The sequence below is a fragment of the Globicephala melas genome, chromosome 5 (assembly GCF_963455315.2).
Source record: "Globicephala melas chromosome 5, mGloMel1.2, whole genome shotgun sequence".
Classification (NCBI taxonomy): domain Eukaryota; kingdom Metazoa; phylum Chordata; class Mammalia; order Artiodactyla; family Delphinidae; genus Globicephala; species Globicephala melas.
Window position 1 is genome coordinate 117,260,714 of NC_083318.1, and position 24,301 is coordinate 117,285,014.

The window sequence follows — 24,301 nt, forward strand, 5'->3', positions numbered from 1 at the left end:
GACTTCAAGCCCAGGACACAGCATCTCAGATACCTCTGAGAGACTGTTCCAAAGAGGCAAGGGGGGAGCCAGGATATATGGGAGCTTTTGCAACAAAGACCAGGAGTTGGAATCAAAAGCTTAGTGTTAATTAAAGAAAAACAGGTAGCCCAAGTTAAGGAATTTAACCTTTTCTATGTATGGGAAGATGCAAGAGTCTGGGCTCACTGAAATCATTCCTTGGGTATGCACCTCACTGTCTGGGGCCAGCATCTTGCTTTTCCCCATCCTGAATCCCCTCAGGGTGCACAGTCGGGGGTGGCTGCTTTGGTGGAGGGCTTAGCAGTGGCTGTCCTGCAACCCATTTGTCTCCATCCTGAGTTTCCTCGGGGCTCACCCTCCAGGCAGCTGTAATGGGATGGCTTGACGGCTGCAACAGCCTTTGTTTATGGATATGGTAGGCAGTGTTTTTCATTCACAGCCAGTTTGGTCAAGGGGCACAGCCACCAGAAGCTACCTCACAGGAAGGAAGCCGAGGTCATTTCCTAACCTCCCTTTCCCCCTCTGGGCCCTCCAGCCTGCCGCCAGGGTCCCCACCATGAGAACCCAGCTAAAAGCCAGAGGACAAGGAAGTCCCTTCATGTCTTCCACAGAGCTCAGCCCCCAGGGGCGGATGACCAAGGCGGGAAAGGGTGGAGGAACAAAAAGGATCTGGCACGTTTGACACAAATTCCAACATATGGAAACTAGGATCTTGAAATGCAAGGTTGTTTTTTTTTTTAATGGCTTGTGATAATCAGAATAAATTAATAGCAAATACTTAGTACTTATGAGGCATTAAGGCTTTGAGAGCCTTACTCTTTTGAATTTGAAAAGCAGGAAAAATAACAACTCACTCATTAGTAGGACCTATGTCAAGGCAAAGGAGCAGATTTCTAAGCAGGGCAGTTATTTTCTTGCCAAATTGCCTTTAATTATAAACTCCTCGGACAACTGGATGGCTAGTCTGTCATGTGGCACTTAATCAACTGGATTTTTGAAATTAGAGTGTTTGTTATATATAGGTCAGTATCTAGGTGTTGGGCTCTATGGCGGGGAAGGTTTCAGACACGTATGGACACTCCTGAAAACATATGCAAAGTGACACATAGGCAACTTTAGGATGACATAGTTGAAAGCAGGTACGTAAGTGCTGACACACTGCTTCCAGAATGCAAAATTGGAGATAATGCTATTAGATACATCCTTGAGATGTCTTTTAGACATGTATGGTTATATATTCCTTTTTCCTCACCTTGTCATAATGCTTTCAAATATGAACATTTAAAAGAGTCAGGTGGAACAGATACCATGAAAAGACAAGTTATAGAAAGGAGGAAACATTTGCAACACTTATAAATTACAAAGGATTAAGATCTATTGTATATATAAAATCTATAAAGGACACCTACAAATCAATAAAAATAAGGCAAATTATTATAATTATAGGGGGAAAAGGCAAAAGATTTGGACCAGCACTTCACCAAAGAGAAAAATCTAATGACCAATAAACATTTGGGATTCAGCCTTATTAAACAGAGAAATGTTAATTAAAACTATGATGAGATATAATTACGTATCAGCTGTTGGCCAAAAATTTAAAGATCGAATCATTTCAAGTATCGATAAAGATGTGAGATTTTCATACAGTTGGAGGTAAATGCTACAACCATTTTGAAACACAATTTAGCATTCTAGTTCAGTGAAAGATGTGATCTCAAAAGACCCAGCAATTCTCCCGAGTAATTATCCTAGAAAGTGATTTGCAGGTGTGTTCCAGAATACGCGTGAAGAATTTCACAGCAGCAGTTCATCCCAGCCAATACCTGGAAATAATCCAAATATTCATCAAGAATAATAGGGGTAAATAAATTGTGGTATAGTCATACAATAAATTGCTATCTGGCAATGAAAATAAATGAACCTTAGCTATATGCAACAATTTGGATAAATTACAAAAAAATGGTTGAGTAAACAAAGCAACACAAAGGGACTTGTAAAGTATTTATGTATTTTATATTAAGTGAAAATGTAGGTAAGAAGAAAGCCCTCATTTTTTGGTTTAGGCATGCATTCTTTAGTGGTAATACTCTTAAGGAAGAAAAAGGAAATCATTACAAAAGGACAATGGTTATCTTTGGTGGAAAAGGTAGGGGTTGTATTGAGGAAGAAGCTCAAAAAGGAGGTTTTCTACTGGCTAAGTTGCATTTCTTCCAGAGGTGGTGGTTACACTGGTGTTAATCTGTACATATTAAACTATGCACATAAGATTATGCAGTTTTCTTTCTGCTAAGAATAGACAAACGACTTTTAAAAAGTCAATTGACTCTCCATTCTCCATGTTCTACAGTTTGATAATTGATCCTGCCTGTCTCTCAAGGGTATTTAAATGCCCTATTTTTATTTATTTATTTAACATCTTTATTGAAGTATAATTGCTTTACGATGTTGTGTTAGTTTCTGCTGTATAACAAAGTGAATCAGCTATATGTATCCATATATCCCCATATCCCCTCCCTCTTGTGTCTCCCTCCCACCCTCCCTATCCCACCCCTCTATGTGGTCACAAAGCACTGAGCCCTGATCTCCCTGAAGGTGCTATTTTTAAATTTCAGATTGCATTCTAGTGGCAGAGAAGTTAACATGACTAGCATAACATAAAATGTGAATATACAGTAAATGTCCATTAGATTTGCGTATTTCTTCACTTCTGGCATATGGAAAGCAAAGCCATTTTTAAGGTATACGTGAGAAACCTGGTGTCACGAGCAAGAAAATCAGTGCTGCTGTTAACAGTTGAACTCTAAAGAGTAAGATAGATGAGGTGAGGAGTTAACACAAGGTATTTGGGACTAAAAAAAAATGAACAGGACCAGAGCTGAAGCTGGAGAAGAGAAGCATCCTGTACCCAAGCAAACATTAGGAACCAGTTCACTAGAATTTTTTGTTTTTGCTGCTGAAAGGTTTAATCTGAGTTGCTATTAATAAAGAAAATGGGAGAAGGGAAGAAGCTCCCATGGAAATGGTCGGATGCCTTTCTTTTTATAACTCCCCCAGCTGCTTTGGGAATTCTTGGATCCTTAGAGAGACTTTTTTTTTCCTGCATTTTTTCCCAGGAAGCAGCAGACAGAGCATTAATCAGAGTTAATGCCTGAGTTACAGGCATCATCCTTGGGAGGTCTTCGGAGGCCAAACTTCTAGTGGGATTTCAGGGGAGCGGTTGCCATAGGTGTGGTTGCTCCCTAGAGAATTTATCCATTGTGTATTTGAATGCAGCTCACCAACTGCCTCAATGCAGTATGCATTCAAAAACAGAACAAAACCAAACAAAAAACAGTGAAGTTAGTACCTGTAATAACCACAAGATCATGCAGTTATGCTGTGGAATTTTAGAGTGTATATGTACAAATCCTTTTCTCTTATATATGAGAACTTTATTGTAATGTAACATCATATATCTTTATATATTTTAACTAAATGTACTACTATTTTCCAGCCTTCTTGATTTCTACAAAAACATTTGAAAACTAAAAGATGGAGAGGAAAGATTTGGTCATTTAACAACCTCTCCTCCATTTTGAAAGAATACATTCTTTCGGTCTTGGTTTGTCAAACCTTAATGTACTCGGGGATCACCTGAGGACCTTGTGAAATGCAGATTCTAATTTACAGTCCGGGGCAGGACCTAAGCTTCTGCATTTCTAACAAGCTCCTAAAGGATCCCAATGGTGCTGACCCAACAGCCTGGCTTTGTGCAGCAGGAACACAGGGAACAAAGGTGTGGCCCCAGCTGATCCAATCAGACAGGATGCTCAGGAGGCACCCGAGATGGTCCCCATAATCTGTCTCCGTGTTTCAAAGTTTTCATTGTGGCTACTTGTCTGCGATTTTATAAGTTTTTTAAGGAAAAATGAAACATTGGGCCTAGGCCTAATTTTGTTCTGAGCTAATTGTGAGACCAGGGAGATGTTGATCAAAGGGGACCCACTTCCACGTATAAGATGAAGTTCTGGGGATGTAACGCACAGCATGGTGACTATAATTAACACTACCCTCTCGCATACTTGAAAGTTGCTAAGAGTTGATCTTAAGTGCTCTCACCACACTCAAAAAAGGTAACCAAAATGAGGTGATGGATGTGTTAATTAGCCCGAGTGCAGTAATCATTTCACAGTATATATCAAATCATCACATTGTATACTTTAAATATGTATAATTTTTATTGGTCAATTATACCTCAGTAAAGCTGGAAAAATTAAAAATTTTTTTATTTTGCAAAATACTTTTTCAAGTTGCTGGATTAAATTATTTTTAATGTCTTTTCTAACCCCAAGACCCCTTAGCTCATAAATGATAGAACACTCTGAAGTGGGTTTCTGTGATGACAGATACGATCTGCCGTTTTTTCTATTTCTTAAATTTCCTCACTGTAAGTGTTCTTCTTTTTCTCCTTTAATAAGGTTTCCTATTCATTTCTCAAGGACGTTGAGAAATATTTCTCTTTTGCTTTAAGAATAACATTTAATACTCTTCTGTTCCGAGCTCTTTTTATGAATATTGATATGCCTATGAAGGCTACTAATCTATTATTACAAAACCTGTACTAAGTGTCCAGCCATATTTACCTGCCTTTTTATTTTAAAGAAAGTGAAAAAAAAGCCAAAAACAATATCTCATGGTGCTGTAAATGTCTTTTTTTTAAAATATAAAATTGTCTGAAGTCCCTGAAACATGATAATGTAAGTACAAACTGTCATATTGTATACCTTGGTTTGGAATAAGCTGTGAAATAAAACTTGTGCGAAACAGCTATTCTAAACTTTAGATTTTCTTAAGGAGGCAAAATTATTGGCATGGTTAATTCCCTTAAAGAAATTTTTGCTTGCTTAATTGAAACAACTGTTAAAAATTCCTTCATGGAAGATTTTCCTAAGAGTTTAGACTCTAATAAAAGTCCTAGATATGAATAAGCCTGTTTATGGACTAGGACACGTACTGACAACCTTAGGTTTTTCTCCCAACTTTGTGGTACATTTCAGTAAAAATACTTTCCTAAATAGTAATACATAACATGGTCTGTGGCCTGTAAAGTTTACAATCAGAGGTTCTAAAGATAGAGAACATTTTGTAGCATCCCAATACTAGCTACCAGGGCACTTAAAACTGACCCTGGAGCCCAGATATGTCATGAGACCGATTCTGGTCAGCCAGATTCTTTGTGTGTTTCTGCATCTTTCCCATGGCCAAAGTTTCCATTGATTTTAAAAGAATTTCTCAGCAGCTACTGGGAATCTGATTGAATAGATAGAACTGGTCACCTCTTAGCCAGATATTTGCGTTCCCCTGAGTTTAAACTTGATTAAAATCATTGGTTTCTCAGACATAGAAAACAAATTTATGGTTACCAAAGGGGAAAGGAGGGGGAGGGATAAATTAGGAGGTTGGGATTAACAGATACACACTACTACATAAAAAATATGAAACAACAAGGACCTATGGTATCACGCAGGGAACTATACTCAATATTTTGTAATAACCTAGAAGAAAATAATCTGAAAACAAATATATATATATATATAGAGAGAGAGAGAGAGAGCTGAATCACTGTGCTGTACACCTGAAACTAACACGACATTGTAAATCAACTATACTTCAATTAAAAAAAAAGAAAAAAATTGTTGGCTTCTGAGATATGGTTTTATTCCCTGTGATATGAGACTAAGGATGATTTTACTTTCAAATTATTAATGGTAATATAGTGGTTATTACACGCAGTTCTTCCTGGAATAGATGCCTGAGCAGGCTGTAGTCAGGCTCACGGCACACTGAGATCTCAGGTGACCTGGATTCAAGCACCTCTGCTGTGCTGACTTCTCTGCCATGACCCCACGGTGGGGTGCCGGAGCCTGCTTCCGTCAGCCCCAGAGAACTGATCGTCCACACCTCTTCCCAACTACACGATCAGTTATCCTGAGTGGTAGCTTGTAGCGGGCCAGGGTGAGAATATTTTCACCACCGAAATTGGCACTCTCTATAAGTCATAGCTTCTCCTCCCATCCCCAGCCTCTGAGAACCAGTTGTTAGACCTTCAGTGGCACCCCGCTGCTCTTAAAGGCAGAATGCTATCCAGTATGACTAAAGTCCCTGAATTTCCTTACCTGTGGTCTCATCCAGTGCCAAGAAGGAGCACCCTTATCTGAGAATGTTTGCAAGTTTCTTCCTGACAGTATCAAAGGAAAATTCACTTTAAGAAGTAGGAAAGGTGAAAGCACAACTTTTGATAAAAAGAATTTATGAAAATGCCCCTTGTTGTCCCTGTGAGTGGACTTAGCTTAGTGCTCTTAGTTTTAAATGGTTCTCTCTTAAGTGCCTGAACTCATTAGCTCCAATTAGCCTGCCTCTCTACACGCTGAGGCAGCAAGAATACCAAGTGTAAACTCATCTTAAGCACAAACGTGCATTATAAATGGCGGAAACACTCCAGCTGTTTAAGTTCAGCGTTAAGATTCTAGGTTTTAAATGTCTCCTTGAGACAGTAAATTCCTTAGACATCTGAGAAGATATATTTTAAAAGCTCTGAATGGTTTGAAGGGATAGGAATACTTTGGCCTTTGTTGAATAGTTATAGTTTTAATCAAATTGCTTTACTGAATGCAAGTGTGTGTGCATACGGATGTGTGTGTCTTTGGTTAAAACAGACAGAAAAACTGATTAGAAAATGAAAGAGCCATCTCACAGGCAGCTCCAGTGCAGACAAAGAATGTTCCACAGCTTTAACTTAAAAAATCCAGAGTTGGATTTCCAAGGTGTATTTTTTTTATTTTTTACTTTATATTAAAGTATAGTTGATTTAAAATGTTGTTAGTTTCAGGTGTGCAGCAAAGTGATTCAGTTATACCGATATCTATTCAGATATCTATTCTTTTTCAGATTTTTTTCCCATTTAGGTTATTACAAAATATTGAGTAGAGTTCCCTGTGCTATACAGTAGGTCCTTGTTGATTATCTGTTTTATATATAGTAGTGTGTATATGTTAATCCTAAACTCCTCCAAGGTGTATTTTAAGTCAGGCCCTATGATGTGTAAAATCGTGCGTATGTGGAAAGATGCTTTTCAGAAGTCCTGTTAATAGGTATCTTGTGCTGGAAAGAAGGGGTTTGGTTTCAAAATTAAAGGTGCTGTTCTTCCTTTTTATGATCTGTCCATCCATCATTATTTGCTGTTCATGGGTCTTTGAATCATTGCTTGCTGACATGGTTCAAATGCAAAGATGAAACAATGAAGATATTCTCTAAATTCTACTGTCACAGGTACCTGCCCGGAGCGCTGAATCCATTAATAAACAATCCTATTCATAGGGGTTTCTTTAGTAATTATAATTCTGTTATCACTCAGTTTGTTTATAATTTTTTTTTCAGGGAATTGAGGTCTTTCGCGCTTTTAAGGTAGCATGCTTCTTCTGAAGATTCTTCTATTTCAAGAGCTGTGCTCTTCTTTAATATCCATAATGTAAATAGGATGTACATAGTACATTTATTGTTTAGTACTAAATGTATTTCAATAATTATTCATCCACAAATATTCTTATGATAGTTGAGCATTATTATCCTCAGAGATTAATGTAATTACACATATAGGAAATTTATATACTAACTTTATTTCTCTGTCAGTATCAAAGTGCTTTCTGTAAATATTCAGAAATGAATTAAATGACTCAAGGCAGCCTAATGATTATCCTTCTAAAGCCTAAATACCTAGCTTGAGCCTGACACTAGAAAAGTAAAGTGATGGTAATAAAACTCTAATTTGCAAATGACTCCTAATTGTTCACCCTTTCCACTCTTGACCTTCTGCAGTCTGTCCTCCGTATAGAATCAGAGTAGTATTTTTAAAGCATGAAAAAGATCACATCACTTCTTGGCTCAAAACCCTGATTGAGTTTCCCATTGTAATTAGAATGAGGACTCTACTCTCCCAGAGCCCTCCCTTCCTTTGAATCTACCTCCCTCTTCTTTCTTCCTCCTTCAGCTACTTTTCTCAGACACTGTGACCTCAGGGCCTTTGCACTTGATGTTGCTTTGGCCTGCAACACTGTTCCCCCTTATTTTCCTCTGAACTGGCTTCTCTTCTTTAGCAGGTCTTAATCAAAGTCATCTGCTCAGAGAAATTCACCCTCACCATTATATGTAAAATACCCCCATCCAATTAACACTTTATTCCCTTACCTTATTTTACTTCCATGCATACTTACTAATTTACCCATTTTGATATTTTCCATCTCTTCTTGTTGCTAGAATGTAAGTCTATGAAGTGATTATTTCTTGTTCGCAACCATGTCCCTCATACTTAGAATGACAGAAGATCAATATAGGCAAAGGCATCGGGGAGATGGGAGAAACGCAAATTAAAGGAACCCTAGGGATTCAGATGGGCTGGATCAGTGGGTTCATGTAGTAAACATCACATCCATCTCTGAAAGAGATTCTACAGCAAAAATCTTGTTAACAATGGTAAGATTGTGAAATAGACAATGTGAAACACAAGTCTCAGATGTTGAGGAAGAAGCAGTATTTCTCAAACCTTTGGTCTCAGGATTCTTTTACATTCTTAAATGCTATCTCAAATCCCAAAGGGCTTCTGTTTATGTAGGTTTTAATGATCATGGATGTTTACATTAGAAATGAAACTCAGAAATTTTTAAAGTATTTATTAATTCACTTACAATTGCAAATAATAAACCCATTATATGTTAACATACATACTACATGCTTTTGAAAATAAATTGTATTTTGGAAAACTAAAAAAATATACTGAGGGAGTGGCATTGTTTTACATGTGTGTAAGTCTCTTTACTGTGTGATTAATAGGGGAGAACTGCATTGTCATGCCTCAGTCTGTAGGCAAATCACAATTCTTGCAGCATCTGGAGAACTCAACTGTACATTTGTGAAAGAATGAGAGTAAAAAGTAAAATACTGTCTTAGAATTATTAGGAAAATGGTGTTGACTTTGCAGATCCCCTGACTGGACCCCATTAGAGAACTGCTGATCTGGGGTTTGAGTAAGACCTAAACTGCAGGCATTTCGTGTCCCAGCTGCTACTCACATGTCACAGGATTCAGTATGCACCTGGTCTGTTAAAGTATGAGGTGACCTCAACTTAATGAGATCGTATCCCCAATTTTGGAAATCAATCTTCAGAAACGTTAAATACATTTTTCTATACAGGCAGGGTTCTTCATCAGTATTACCTTCCTAGGAAGAGCTCACAGCATTCAGTTTAACGCCTTTGCTCTTTTAAGACAACACTGAGTGCGTCCTGCAGTAGACCCTGGCCGCTGCATGATAATGTTTCTTTGAGAAGAGCCATCCTTGGTTCCTGTTTGAGACGCCACAGTCACATTTCCCCCTGCGGGGAAACTGCGAACTTTGTTTCAATTTGCCCACATTGTCTTCAGTCCACTGTAGTGGAAGTGTACTATCCTTTCAGCCCGAGCTGCAGGCAACACGACAACAGCAGTGTTGAAAGCATTGGTTTGGGAATACAGAAGATTCCGGTCGAGGCGTTGGCTTTTTGACATACTAACCCCGTAACCTGGGAAGAAAGTTACTTATCTTGACATTTTGTTTTCAGGCAGGTTGAAAGGTACTGAAAGTGTGAGCCTCAGTTTTCTCATAAGGTTTGAAAAGTTTGAAGTTTTCTCATAAGGTTTGAAGAGTAAATGAGAAGAGAGCAGTGAAAACTCTGAGTGATTAGAAATGGGTTATTTAAAGGAGTGTAAATAATGCCTCCGAATTTTTAAAGCTTCTCCAGGTGGTTCTCAAGTGCAGCCAGTGCCCAGACCCAATGATGGAATAAATTATTAGATACTTTGGTGGAATTCCATAGAGAAAGAAACTAGGGTGATGATAGAATGGAGCTGCTGAATTATCCCAGTTTTGCCTGAAGACGAACACAGCACTTCATCGGATAGCTACATCAAAAGCCTTCCCTCTGTGCCTGTATACACCATTATATTCCAATTTGTCAAAAAATATGCTTTGTGGGTTGATTATACAAATCAATTGATCTTTACCCAGGGCTTGGTGATCTTCTTTTGACTGGGGTTACAAAAGCCTGGGTTGTAAATGATCTCTTAAAATACTAAGTGATATCGCAATAATTTTATTTTAAAGCTACCTAGAAATTATTTAGCCTTATAGTGCTGGGACTAATGACTTTCACTGAGCAACAGAGTAATAGACATGTGCTTGTGTAGATATCACTGTTCTCTGTCTAAAGGCTCGTTCATTAACTCATGACTGTGGTCTTAACTGGAGGCTGTTAATACCTTAAGGATGGTGGTTTTGAGTCTGGCAACGTGATAAACTGTGTCTGTTTCTATTCCCTGTGGCCAATAGATTTTTGGTTTTTAAAACTCATTAAGCAGCCCTAGGGAAGACAATTAAAGCCACCACGAGCGGGGGCTCAGAAAGGCACACCACCATGGAAGGGGTGCAGACTTTGAAAGCAGACCATTTCATGTCTGATCTGTAACTTGCTATTGAAGTGAGCAAATTACTCCAGTTTTCTGAAACTGAGTTCTCTCATCTGTAAAATGGGCCAAACAAGAATAATACAACACAGAACTATAGGAATTGAGTGAGATAATACAAGTAAAAAAAATTAATGCACGTGCCTCTGAAATAATTAACCCATAGGTGAAGGAAGTATAGTTATTTCCTTTGATTCCATTATCCTTATTTATCAATTATAAGTTTGTATTATTTCTTTCTAGGGTAGCACATATTCAACCTAGGTCTAGTGCTGGGATCAAGAGATCAGTTCCCATTGACTCTCTTTCCATTTTTCAGAATGATGGTACAGTTATTTTTGTATATTGGAGTTGTGGAGAAATAGAGGAAGCGGAATGAAAGCAGTAATGGAGGTTTAACCTGACCAAAAATCTATTAATATGGATACATTTGAGTCGAATGCTCTGTGTATTGAAATGTTAATAATATTCTCATGTGAGGCTTTGGAAGTCAGCAGGAATAGAATTCTCAACTTATAATGAGCAGCTGTTTAGCAAATTATTAGTTAATGTCTTCAGTGCCTCTAAAACACATTTTTAGATTCTGTTTCTGCAGTGCAGAGAAGTCCTTTATTCTTTACCTCAGTTTTAAAAATAGCTAAATATCTATTAACACTGAAAAAAGTTTCGTTTTTAAATTGTACAGCTCTTTGGAGGTTTGTCCTATTTGTTTTAGGTAAGTGCCCAGGACAAGACTTGACTCTGAGATGCAGTGTAAGATACCTGATGGGGTCTGACCAGTGCTGCCTTTCCCAGGCTAGTGTCCCTTTCAGGAGGCTCCAGAGGTAAAGAGTATGAAAGGCAGAAGAGTTTATGCTCAGAACAGAGGTAGAGAGACCTCTCTGACTTCATGAAAACTAGACCTCAGTTTTAGCATCTCTTATTTTCAGTCGAGCCTGTATCTTTCAGTGACTCTCTTGGAAAGGGAAATGGAATAAAATGTGGGTAATGGCAGGGATACCCAGAGTTACGTGACTCTGGAGCACATTTGCTGTCACCATTAACTTAAAGAACCACATGACACCTATATGACCGGTAGAAGTTAGCATAATGGTGTATTCATATAGTGAAATTAGTAGCCTTAAAAGGCCACCAATTAAACATAAAGGGACCGATGTGACCAGAGGGCTGTGGTGTGACCACCATTGCCTTAGAGAAATGGAAAACTCCTACGGTTAGATGCATCTAAACTAAGAGTGCTTACACTTTTCTGAATGTTCTCTCATTTGGCTTGGGAATCTCTAGAATGTTCTTGTGTATATCATTTGCATAATATGTTTTGACATGTGAAAGGTGATCACGTTTACCTGGTAAAGATTAAGATAGCACATCACACTCAATAATTATTGGATTATTTTTAGTTAGTGCTCAGGCTTCAGGGTTAACTCTGCTTTTATGAAGACAACTACCTGTAGTTATCCATTTGTAACTGGTGTATCGAAGACTTAACAGACAGCCCAACATGTAATGACATCTTTTGCCCTCTCTGATCATATTTAGCTACTACATTCTGTTGAGTATCATTGTTCACCTCTTAATCACGTTTGGAAGATCCCTTAGCTTCGCGATAACTTTCAGATATTACAAAGGTTAGTTTGGGTAGGATGTGGCAGTTGAAACAAGCAGTGCTCCGTCTGACGCCACCTAGAAACAAGCCGAACGTGTTATAAAAATCACGTTTGAAAACATCATCAAGCTGTGACAGTAATAACAACATGCGAAACTAAAATTCCAGAGAAAGGAGGACGTTTCAGAGTGGAGCTATCAGGAGCCTGTGGACTTTTCCTCTTCGGGCATTTGGTGATTCTGAGAGTAGGTTGAAGAACAGGCATTTGCCTGGACACGGGGCTGCTGCTCCTTAGAAGAAGAGAAAGTAACAGAGCTTTCAGCCGTTGTGTTGGATGGACTGAGAAACTGAGACTTCAGGGACCTCAAATCAATGGGCACTTTTTCTCAGAAGAGAATCGCTGAATCCTGACCTTGACAGGAGGCGAAAGAACCAGGCCAAAAGCTTATATAAAGCAGAGTGAAACCTCCCACGGTTTCACAGTGTTTAGGAAACCAGGGAAAGGAACCAAAACCAGGCATGAGCCACAGCCCTAGAGGGAGTGTTGAATTGACAATGAGGGACTAAAAAGCCATCTCTCACCTGGGGGCGATTACGGATTCTCTCTGTAGCTAGAAGTCTGAGCATCTGTCTTTGCTAAACACAAGGTGGCAGCTGCCCGGCCCAGAACCCAGCAGAGATTCTGGTTTTCATGTGTAGCTGAAATGACAAACTTAGAGAACAGAAGGGACTCAAACTCACGGCTGGTCTGTCTCTAAAGACATTTGCCAGACACTGAAGCTGAGGCCCAGTACAAAAGCGGTACACTGAGACATCTAAGGATCTCCAGCATCCTTTCAAGGACTGAGGAGCAAAGACCAGTTAGGCTGTCAGCTGAAAGTTACGGAAGGCCGTACCCTACAACACAGGTAGACTGAGTGGCTTAGTTTGCTAAGGCTGCTATGAAAAAGTGCCACAGACTGAGGGGCTTTAACAACAGAAATTTATTTTCTCACATTTCTGGACTCTGGAAGTCCAAGATCAAGGTGTTGGCAGGGATGAGGTCTTCTGAAGCTTCTCTCCTTGGCTTGCAGATGGCCACCCTCCTGCTGCCTCTTCACATGGTTATCCCTTTGTGTTTGCACCCCTGGTGTCTCTTCCTCTTCTCGTCAAGTTACAGGCCCTATTGCATGAGTGCCCCATCCTAGTGGCCTCATTTTAACTTAATCACCCTGTCTCCAATGATAGTCACATTCTGAGGTACTGATGCTTAGGGCTTCAACATAAGAATTTGGGACTGGGGAAGCTTGGGATTGGGGGTAGAGGGAGCGTGGGATTGGGGGTAGACAGGTTGGGAAAGTGGAGATTCAGCCTACAACACCGAGTCTTACTAGATTTCCAGACTAGCTCTGGCCCAAATCAATCCCTGACTTGATGACAAGAGCCACCCCTTCCCCATGACATGATGTAACAAAGCATAACAAAGGAAAGACATGTCTGAAAGAAAATATTATCTGGAGCTCTACAGATGATTGACATTAAAAAAGTGACTAGTTACCTTCATAACCAGAAGAATAAATCGCATTACTTATTTAAGCGTGTTTAGGTGCAAATGAATATCTACCATTCTCCTCTGTGACCTGTTTCACTCGTAAGTACTCTAGACCAGACCATAAACATGTGTATGAATTACATGGGAACCTTGATGAAATGAAGACTCTGATTCAGTATGTCTGGAATGAGCCTGAGATTCTGCATTTCTATAACAAGCTTCTAGGGGACAGTCCTCAGACCATCCTCCTGACCAGCTTACAGACCAGTAGGTGATGAGTGTGTACACTGGAGTTTACGAAAAATTGCCCAATAAATAATGTTTAAGATCACTTCCAGCTCTGACATTCTGTTAACTTTAAAAAAAAATCTTTTCCAAAGGAAGACTTATTCTATCACTTGACCATTGCACAGTGCCTTTTTGTGAACTTGTATAGGATTTGGAATTTGTGAGGCTCACACTCAAAAAAGCTCATTTATTTTAGATCAGTAGTTCTGAACTTTGGCTACACATTGGAATCAAGTGGGGAGTGAGCCTTGAAAAACACTGATGCTGGAACAGACCCTTCCCTCAGAGATTCTGATGTAATTATTCTAGAATGTGGCCTGGAAATTGGCATTAAAATTATGCCGGATGATTCCAATGTGTTGTCAAGATTAAGAACAACTGTTTTAGGGTAGCACTTTTAGTTGTTTATTTATTTTTACTAAAATAGTACTGGACCTGCTTTGACCACCCACCTCATTTACCAGGCCCATTTCTGGTAAAAGTAAGTAAATGCTGGTCACAGCCCACCTGCAAAGGAAGTAGGATTTACCCACAGTTGATAGTTGAATAACTTTTTCTTAGGAATTTTTTATCATCTGAAGCTAGATAGTTGCTGCTCCTTATAGACTGGGCATGTGATTTCTACTTTGCCACAGAGTCTTCTACAATCCCTATTGTCTCTTACACCCAGTTCACTTCTTTCATTAATTTAACCTGCTTGGAGCCTTTGGGTGTGTGAGTTTGTAACACTATCTCTACCGTACTAATTAGTGAGATAGTAAATTAGAGACTAAACATGTTCAAGGAGAAATTTTAAATGTACTTCTCAGGCATATTTCAGATAAAAATTTCACATTGCGTAGGTAGTTTTTCTAGGTTAGCTCTAAGACCCCTTCCATCTCTAATATTCTGCGGTCTAAATTGTTGGCATTTGTGCATAGCTCATTTTCCCCATCCACAGTTGGAAAATCAATATCTGAGTGGCTGATAGGTCTTAGACAATTGAAAATGCTTAACAATTATTATTGCATATTTTGACTCTTAACCATGTTATTAGTATTGCCTATAGGAATACGACGTCTTCTTAATCTCTGAGATTGCCAGTGTTTATAATAGTGGCTGGGTCATAATAAATAGTTAATGCATGTTTGTTGACATTAGAATACTGAATTAGGATTTAATATGACCTATTTTGCTTCATTTCTTCATAGCCATAAACTGAATTCAAAATTTCATTTACAACCAATGGGAGGTCTGAGTTATGCTGGCCACTGAAACAAATGTAAACATCAAAATCCAGTGTCTCAGCACAATGGACGTTTAGCTCTTATCATTGTGGTGGACAGACTTCTAAGATGGCCCCAAGGTACCACCCCATGTACATGTTTTACATAATCTGAAGATCTGAAGTGCAAGAAGGTTTGATGCAAACGAGATTCTTTATTGCTGGATTTGAAGATGGAGGAGGCCACACGGCAAGGAATGAGGGTCACCTCCAACAGTTTATAGCAGCGTCCAGCTGACAGCCGTCAAGATAACAGGGACCTCAGTGCTAGAGCTGCAAGGAACTGAGTTCTGCTAACAGCCTGCGGGAGCTGGCAGCTGACCTTTCCCTAGACAAGTTTTCAGATGAGGATGTGGCCAGCTGCCACCTTGATTTGAGCCTTGCATGTAGGACTGGATGGGAGAGCCCGGCCATACCAGGCCTGGACTTCTGACATACAGACTGTGAACTAATAAGTGAATGTTGTTTTAAACAGCTAAGTTTGTTGTTATTTTTTACACAGCTAACTAGAAAGCTAACCAATCATTTGATAGCCTAATACTGGTAGTGATGGATGGTGGATGGCTTTCTTTTATGTCGTCATTCTGGGACCAGGTGCAGCTCTGCAGTCACCTAAAGAGACAACGGAGAGGGCATTCTAGATCCACTTCTGAAAAATCCAGTTTAGATGCGGCAAACATCACTTATATTTTATTGATAGGAACTAGTTACATGGTTATCTGTCAATACAAGGCATCCTAGGAAATATAATCCTGACTGAGCAGCTTCCTCTCCAAAAATTCATATTGTGCAAGAGGGCTAAACATTTCTGTTGCAGTCAGATTTCCATGTGTTTGAATATTAAGGCAATTCTATATCTCATTCCAAGTGGAACAAGTAAATGTGATGATATTATATATTTTAATTCGAGATACAGAAAGAATAAGAGTAATGCATTTATTAGAAAAAAGGGATGTGTTTCAATGATGCATTCATTATCAGAGATCTTATCAGATATGACAGTAGTCTGAGGAAAGAACCTGGGCTTTCTCCCTGCCCGGAGGTATTCCTCCACTATTGCCAACATCTTCCATTCCGCCTTCCAGGGGAAGGTTGCTCCTTCCTCACCTACCAGTGAGGTCCAGACCTGGACAACCTGCCGCACAGCATCATGGCAGCACGGCCTCCCTGTGGATCTGGTTACCCAACGGTATCCTAGCACCACTCACCTATGAAAAGTACAGCAATCACCCTCCTCCCTGGCTCAGGGTAGCTGTGCCCAGCCTCTTTGTAGCAAGGGCGACTCTTTTAATAAGTTGTCCCCCATGGACTGGAGTGCTGTGTTCAGCCACTTCAGTGGTAGCCCAAGTAGCCTCTTGCTTGGAAACAAAGTTTATGAACTCATCTATAAGGATTTGATGAAAGAGTGTCACTCGCACTAGGCTACCTGATTTTCCTTTGGTTGTTTCTTTTTTTTTTTTCAGGGTAAATTTAGTGCATAGAAGGTTGAGCTTATGAAGTTGATAGAGAAGGAAATGAATTTGTTTTACAGGAACCTTAAGAAATATTCAAGACGGAATATACAATTTTCTACATGACCTCTTCTAGTAATTGATCTTTCTTGCTTTATTTGATATCATAAAAATCCAGACAAAAGGATGTTCTAAGAACTCTAAATATGTAGTCAGGCAGACATTCTTATCTTCCAGGAAGGGACAGGAGACGGGGGGGGGGGGTTGCGGTGAAGAAAAACAGGGAGAAGAACCGCTAATAAGACCAAAAAAGGGAAAATGAATGTCTAAGGAAGGCCAGTAAATCTCAGGAGGCATGACATTGCCGATGAACTGGAATATTCCAGATGCTACAGTAACAGCCATTGCTTCATCCCTTTCTCACCAAGAGGTCTCAGCTAAATCTGTCCAGGGTTTATTTATGGGTTTTTTTTTTCAGTGACACATTCCTCCCTCTGGTCCTGTCTCCCTGTCTCTCTGCTTCCTCCCATCTTTCCTCTGTCATCTCTTCCCTCTCTCTTTTGTCTTCTTTCTTGTTTCCCCTCCCCCCCTCACTTCTTCTCTTCCTCCTTCCCTTTCTCTCTCACTTCCTCCCTCCTTCCCTCTCTGTGTTTAAGACTCTTCTAAGTGCTGAAAAGATGTCATACTCGTGACAACTTGTGGCGTCTCTTATTAACCCCATGTTAAAGATAGCGGACGTAAAGGCAAAGGGCAACTGGCGTAAAGAGGTTAAATAATTCTTCCGATGTGAGTCTGGGCAGAGTTGGGATGATTCAAGGGGCTCCGATCATGTCACTCCTCTACTTGAACACCTTGCTAGATTTCCTAGCAATTGCATACAGCTCCGATTCTATAACATGATAGATGGATCTCTACAACAAATGGCCCCCAGCCTCTCTCCCCAAACACAGTCGGCTTTTGTCACATCCCTAGAGGCCCCCATGTTATAGCATCATCAGACTACTCACTCTTTTCCAAACACAGATGGGCTTTTATGACTCCATGCTGCATGCCTGATACATAACGCCTTGCTTAGTTTGTCGCATCCTTCTTTACCTAAAACTCTTACGCATTGTTCAAAACCCAGACCACCTCTTTTGTGAAGCCTTTCCTGACACTTACAGGCTGAACTAGTTACTCTTCACTCTGAATGCAGACAGGAAAATGCTCACATTTCCATTATAGAATTTACAGCATTGTCCTGGATTATTTATACATTTGTCCTGCCCACCAGACTCTGAAGTCCTGAAGAGAAGGAATGGGACCTTATTCACTGGCAAACCCAGTGTTTGCCACCTAGTTTGTGTTCACTGTGAAGAGGGTTGTACGATAACGCAAGAAAAGCATCATTGATATGTAACCTATATGCTAAACATAAGTAGTACTGACCTTAAATATAAAGGTTTTAGAACTGTACATACATGCTGACTTAATCAAACATTTCCTATAAAAATTTGACTTTATACAATTTAAAATTGATTTATAATTTTGTCTTTCAGTTCCTCTAAATCAAGAGCTCTGCTAGTGATTTAATAAAATGTGATGTACATGTACTTTTCAAAAATACTTTTATTATGTAAAGTGAAATTCATTCTCTCTCTCCTTCACACACAAACACACGCACACACTGGATATGGCAAACCAGTCTGTGAATATCTTTAGACTTTTTCATAGTATACACCTTTGTGTTAAAAATCTTTTTTTCTATATAGTTTATTCATATTTATTTAACATTTAAGAAATAAATGTTATACTGATAAAATCAATTTAAATTTAGGAGTTTAATGACGGTGTTGCAGGAATTGTCACTATTATTCTACCTTTGTCCAACATTAGATTGCATTGTCTACACACACACACACGCACGCACACACACACACACACACTATATGCAGTCCTACATATGTTTAACAGTTTCGGACTTCTTTCACTTTATTTCTAAATTCAAGCATATCCCTTTGGATGGTGTTATTTGGATGTCAAATATTTTCTTAAAATGATATATAAATATACCCATATATATTAGTGTATGAGTTGCATGTATGTGACTATTTATTCACTGTATATATAGTTCATTCTGGTATATATATGTATATAGTGTTATGTGTATGCACACACTATGTGTATAGTCCATATAAATATATACATATATGTATATATATGCGCACACACATACTGTATTTATATATCCCTTTGGATGATATTATTTGGATGTCAAATATTTTCTTAAGGTGATATATAAATATACACATATATACATGTGTGTATTAGTTGCATGTATGTGAATATTCCCTATATATGTAGTTCATTCTGATATATATATATGTATATATGTATATAGTGTGTGTGTATATACACACACTATGTATATAGTCTATACATGTATATATACATATACTATATTTATATATCCTTTTGGGTAATGTTATTTGGATATCAAATATTTTCTTAAAATGATGTATAAATATACACATATATATGTGTGTGTATGAGTTGCATGTATGTGAATATTTATTCACTCTGTATATAATTAATTCACTATGTATATAATTTATTCTAGTATACATATGTATATATGTATATAGTGTGTGTATATTACACATGCTATGTATATAGTCTATACACACACACTGTATTTATATAGTCTATGTGTGTACACACACACACTATATGGTCCATTACAGCATGCTATATATTAATATATAGTTTCCAAGCTTCCTCATCCTTTGAGACCAGCTAATGATTTCCAGATAATGAGACTGAAGGGTACCTCTGAACATTCTGGACCAAAGAACGTTAATGCAGCTACCAACCTGGAAATGCTCTTAAACAGTGAGCTCTCTGTCATGAAATCCTGAGCTGAGCATGTTCTGTAAATTGTGTTTACTCTGTGGGGGTCTCTCCTGTCATTATTTTGTGTGACAAAATAATGGTGAACAATTTTGAGTCATAATGACTGACAAATTGTACAAGTGATAATGCTCGATCTGTCATAAAGAAACAAAGAAGTACGATTGCCCTTGCTGCACCTCCAAAGGGATTTTGTTAAAATGACCCCCTAAAATGTTGATCCATTATATGTTCCTGGGTTCCTCTCTCCCATCCCTCCCCGCAGCCCTCTGCTCTCCAGTTAAACACAGTGTTCTTGTATGTTGCTGTGTATTCATTTAACTTGTTTATCTCATCCTTACTTCAAATTTAGATATACTAGGTTTAGGTTTTATGTTTTCTTCCTGCTTTTACTAGCTTTTCCGTAAGTGAGAAAGATAATTGTGACTTCTTTTTATCGGAAACATCTTTTTTCTTAAATAGAGAATCATAGACTCGTAACTGTACATTAGGGTCAATATCCGTGGACAGGAAAGAGCACAGGTAGTTTGAAAGGTCTCCAGGTAATTCTAACGTACAGCCAGGGCTGAGGATCACCACCCACTAGAAGAAATATGTCTACTTATCATCTAAGGAGTTGATTTTTCACCAGGAATGCTTTTTAAACATATGAAAAGCTTCCCCAAATGACTATTTTACACTATTGTCCTCTCCCACAATCAAGAATTAGTTTTCAAAGGAATCTAGATGATGGTATATCACAGTTTGGCCCAGAATTCTCAAGAGAGAGAGATATCCTAAAAGAGAATAAATATTTATAAGCATTCATGGAATGACATTCTCTATGCCAACTCTGTCCCTTCCCTGGAATGTTGAATGAGCTTTGCTTTTCAAGGAGATTAAAAGTGATTCACCTAAAGCCCAGATATCCCTGTATTTGACAAGGAGTGATGGGATGAGCTCTGTCTACTTAAGAACCTCAAGAAATTCAGGAACTATAAAAAGATAGCATCGTTGTTGCCCACAGTGGATGTCATACACAGGTACCTTCAGTAATGATTAACCACAGAGTCTGAACTGATGCCAGATGAGGGAAAATGCAAACAGCACCTGTGTGAAGCTTCTGCACTGGTTTCTACTCCAAAGTCATACAGAAAATGTTTGTTTTTCTCCTTAGGTTAGAACAAGTGTCCTCCCTGAACATAAGGATCCCCCGCCAGAGGTTGGGGTAAGTGTTTCTTTTGTTTCCAAAAGGCACACACATCATTTCTAAGCTAATCATTTGGGTTTTCTCTGGCCTTCTGCCTTCTAGCTGACAAATAAAATTGAGTTAAATTAATAGAGTGTGACCTGCAAGGAGACACGGTCACATATTTGTGGAATTGCATGGACTTCATTCCTTGTCTCCTGAAAATCATCCTCAAGTGAATTCTTATTTAGTTCAGCTGGCTAGAGATGAGTCTAGGAATTGCCCTGCAGGTAACTGAGATGTGATTCGGAGCCAACATTCCAGGACCAACAGGAGGCTGGGAAATTGCAGGTGTGAGCTCGACCGCTTCCGCAAGGACGCAGAGGGCTGACTAGCCGTGGGACTGGGATGTTTTCTGCGTCCAGCCGCTTCAACACTGTAGGGCGGGTTGAAACAGAAGATGCCACCGAAGTGCAGCCCAGTGCTGGAAAATCCAGCTGAGGTTTTCCTGCTGCATCTGAGCCATTGCATCTCAAGCTTTTACAAGTTGGGAGAGCAAGAGAGTAACAGGTCATTTTGCTTGGACAAGTTTGCAGTAGGCAATGGAGGCTCCTGAAGAATAGCCCAGCAGGCTGGTCCCTGGGATCCTGCATTCAGAAAGGTGGAAAAAGTCCAGAAGTAAGTTGAGCCTAAGAGGCCCTGCCAACTGAAAGGCCTATTTGAAATTCCCTGAAATCCTACAGGCAGTTGGCAATCTTCTTCCGGTGGGTGTGGGGAGCCCTGTGCTAGGTAGCATTCATTTCCTCATTGGCAACAGCTGCCATCCCAACCTGCTAAGGGGACCCTCCAGAAAGCGTGCCTTGCATTGGCTGAGAAGTGAGTCAGCCACCTCTGCATCTCTCAGCGTAGGGGAAGGAAAAGGGTACTTCGTGCTCTCTCATGCCGAACGCAGCCTTCTAGTTTCTTCCTGGAACAGGCTGAATAACTCTCTTTGACTTAAATGAATCTTCATGCTTTGTTTCCTGCCAGTCCCTTCAGCCTCTTGTGCTGCTCTCACTTCCACCGCCAGTCTTGGTGCCAAGACTACCTGGGCTGCTAGAGTTTCTCCCAAGGAACCAGCGAGTCCTTCCAGCCTCAGGCCTCTCTCCCTGCAGGACACATGCAGTCTCCTTGCCTGGCTGCCCAGTGGTGCTCTCTCCCAGCTCAGGACTCGGGTCACAGGCCTTTTGCCTACGACCACTCAGACGTCCTCCTTCAAACTAGAACCGCCAGTGCAAGCCGTCCTCACACCCTTTACAGTTCCTTCATATAATGTAAGGCCTTCTGAAATTTGTAACTCTTTTTTTAAATTAAAAAAAAAATCTATAGTGCTTTACAATTTTCAAATGTTTCACACACATGATTTCATATAATCCCATAATAACCCTTTTCCCCCACCCCTATTTTGCTCCTCCCCCTTCCCTCTCCCCACTGATAACCACTAGTTTGTTCACTGTATCTGTGGGTCTGCTTCTTATTTTATTTATTCACTAGTTTGTTGTGTTTTTTACATTTCACATGTTAAGTGATACCATACAGTATTTGTCTTTCTTTGTCTGACTTATTTCACTTAGCATAATGTCCTCCAAGTCCATCCATGTTGCTGCAAATGGCAAAAAAAAAAGAATGAAATTTATAACTCTTAGTAAGTTAATCATTTTTTTTAAAAAATTACCATTTACTTTTTGAGGTTCAAGAAAGTTGAGCTGGTTTAATTATTTTCCTCCAACTGCTCACTCCCACAATTTCTCTGTGTTAAATCCTCCTTGCTTGAGATTTTAATGACATCTTGGCCTAATTGTATGAATTTCCCCCCTATTTTTTCTCTCACTCAAGTTCTTGGAATGGAATGCATCTTATTCATTTTAAAACTTGAGTCTCTTCTCTGATTTTAAATTATTCTCTTCCACCCTCTCCTCCACCATTTCCTGCTACAGGCTGTAGACAACTCAGAGCTTCTAGCAACTTGTGTTGGGGGGAGGGGGAATGGTCCACCCTCACACATTCTCCCCTTTCCTCCTCTCATTGCTCAGTTACTCAGGAGAAAGGAAAGGGGAGAGGTTCCTTCTGTGCTTGCCCACCATGAGGTGTGGTGCCCTTTATGCTGGTTTTTATGCTTCTCAGCATAATGCTGCCCGAGTTCTCTTTGTGGCAGAGTGAAATGCTGGCTCTCCTGTGAGCACAAATATAGGTATTTCTGGAGGCCTTGGAGGCCCCTTCCCATTGTATACTTTCCCATCGTGGGGGATCTGGTTCTGGCTGAACCATGTCTCTTCTGACCGTTTCTATGAGCCCCAGCAGCATCGGGTACTAGATAATCAATGATTCCCAAAGGAGACACGATCACCGGTTCCCAACACAGCAGAGGTAGAGATGGTTTGGACACCTTCAAGCTTCATAAGTCATGTTTTGGGCCCATACTCCGATGACTTTGGTTTTGGCGTTGGAGATCAAGATGTCTTCCTGAGGGTAATGAAGAGAGAGATCTGCTTCATTTCCTAAGTTGTGTCCTCCCCAAGTTCTGACCTCTCTCTTCCAGCACTACCTTTATATGAACTGGCTGTGTTGTGGTTACTAATAGACCAGTTTCTCTAAACTGGCTCCTTTTAGGCACTGTGATGAGGTTTTCTGAACTTATCATGTGGAACATTTGTTATCTTGTGTCCTCATCCTTGACAAAGACTCATCTATAATTCCTGGACCAAGAGAAACTTCCCAATGGGCATTCTCTGACATGCCTATTGTATCAGTTAGGAATGCATTCAGAAGCAAGTAACTGGATGAAGAGTAGGTAACAGACTTGTTCTTCTCATGTTAAGAAAAGTCATGGGGAAATTGCCCAAGTCTCCAGCTTCTCAAAAGGACTTAAAGCAACCAGTCTCTGTCCATTGTCCTGCGTCTCCTTTCTTTAAGTGTTGTACAGTCTGACCATTACACCTCCAGGTATCACATTCCAAATTGAAAAGGTTCTGAGCATCTCATCCTGTTCCTTCAATTCTGGAAAGGAAAACTCAACTGGTATACAGTCGTTCCTCAATATCCTCAGGAGATTGGTTCCAGGATCCTCCTCGGATACCAAAAATCCATGGGTGCTCAAGTCCCTTACAGTTGGATTTGCATATCTGCGGGTTTTATATCAGTGGTTCTGCACCCCAGGGTACAGAGGGCCAACTGTCCCACCACTTACATAATCACTGAGACGATCAGAGTCCCTGGGTAGAAGGGAATCGGGATACAATTCCCATTTAAACAAAATCAAGATGCTATTAGGAATGCAGCTTGGGCAGAATGGGTATTATTTATTAGTAATGTCTCCACTCTCCTACTAGATGTTAAACTAGTATTTTGTTTAACAAAAGACTAGTTTATTTTGATTGCAAAGATCATGTATATTTTGTTTGCAAAGATCATGTGTATTTTGTTTACTTTAATAGCCCTAGCTCTGTGCCCAGAAATTAGCAAATCATGATATATGTATTGAATGCATTAGGAAGCATACCATGATTTTGGT

General features: G+C 39.6%; 1 protein-coding gene across 10 annotated transcripts in view; it reads left to right on the forward strand.

Annotated features, from left to right (window-relative positions):
- Nucleotides 1-24,301, forward strand: part of INPP4B (inositol polyphosphate-4-phosphatase type II B) — a 721,154-nt gene that overhangs the window by 447,104 nt on the left and 249,749 nt on the right. For all 10 annotated transcript variants that reach the window (XM_060299724.1, XM_060299726.1, XM_060299725.2 and 7 more), the window contains one exon: nucleotides 20,740-20,790. In XM_060299724.1, the coding sequence (XP_060155707.1) occupies nucleotides 20,740-20,790 (51 nt within the window). The remainder of the gene's footprint in view (nucleotides 1-20,739; nucleotides 20,791-24,301) is intronic.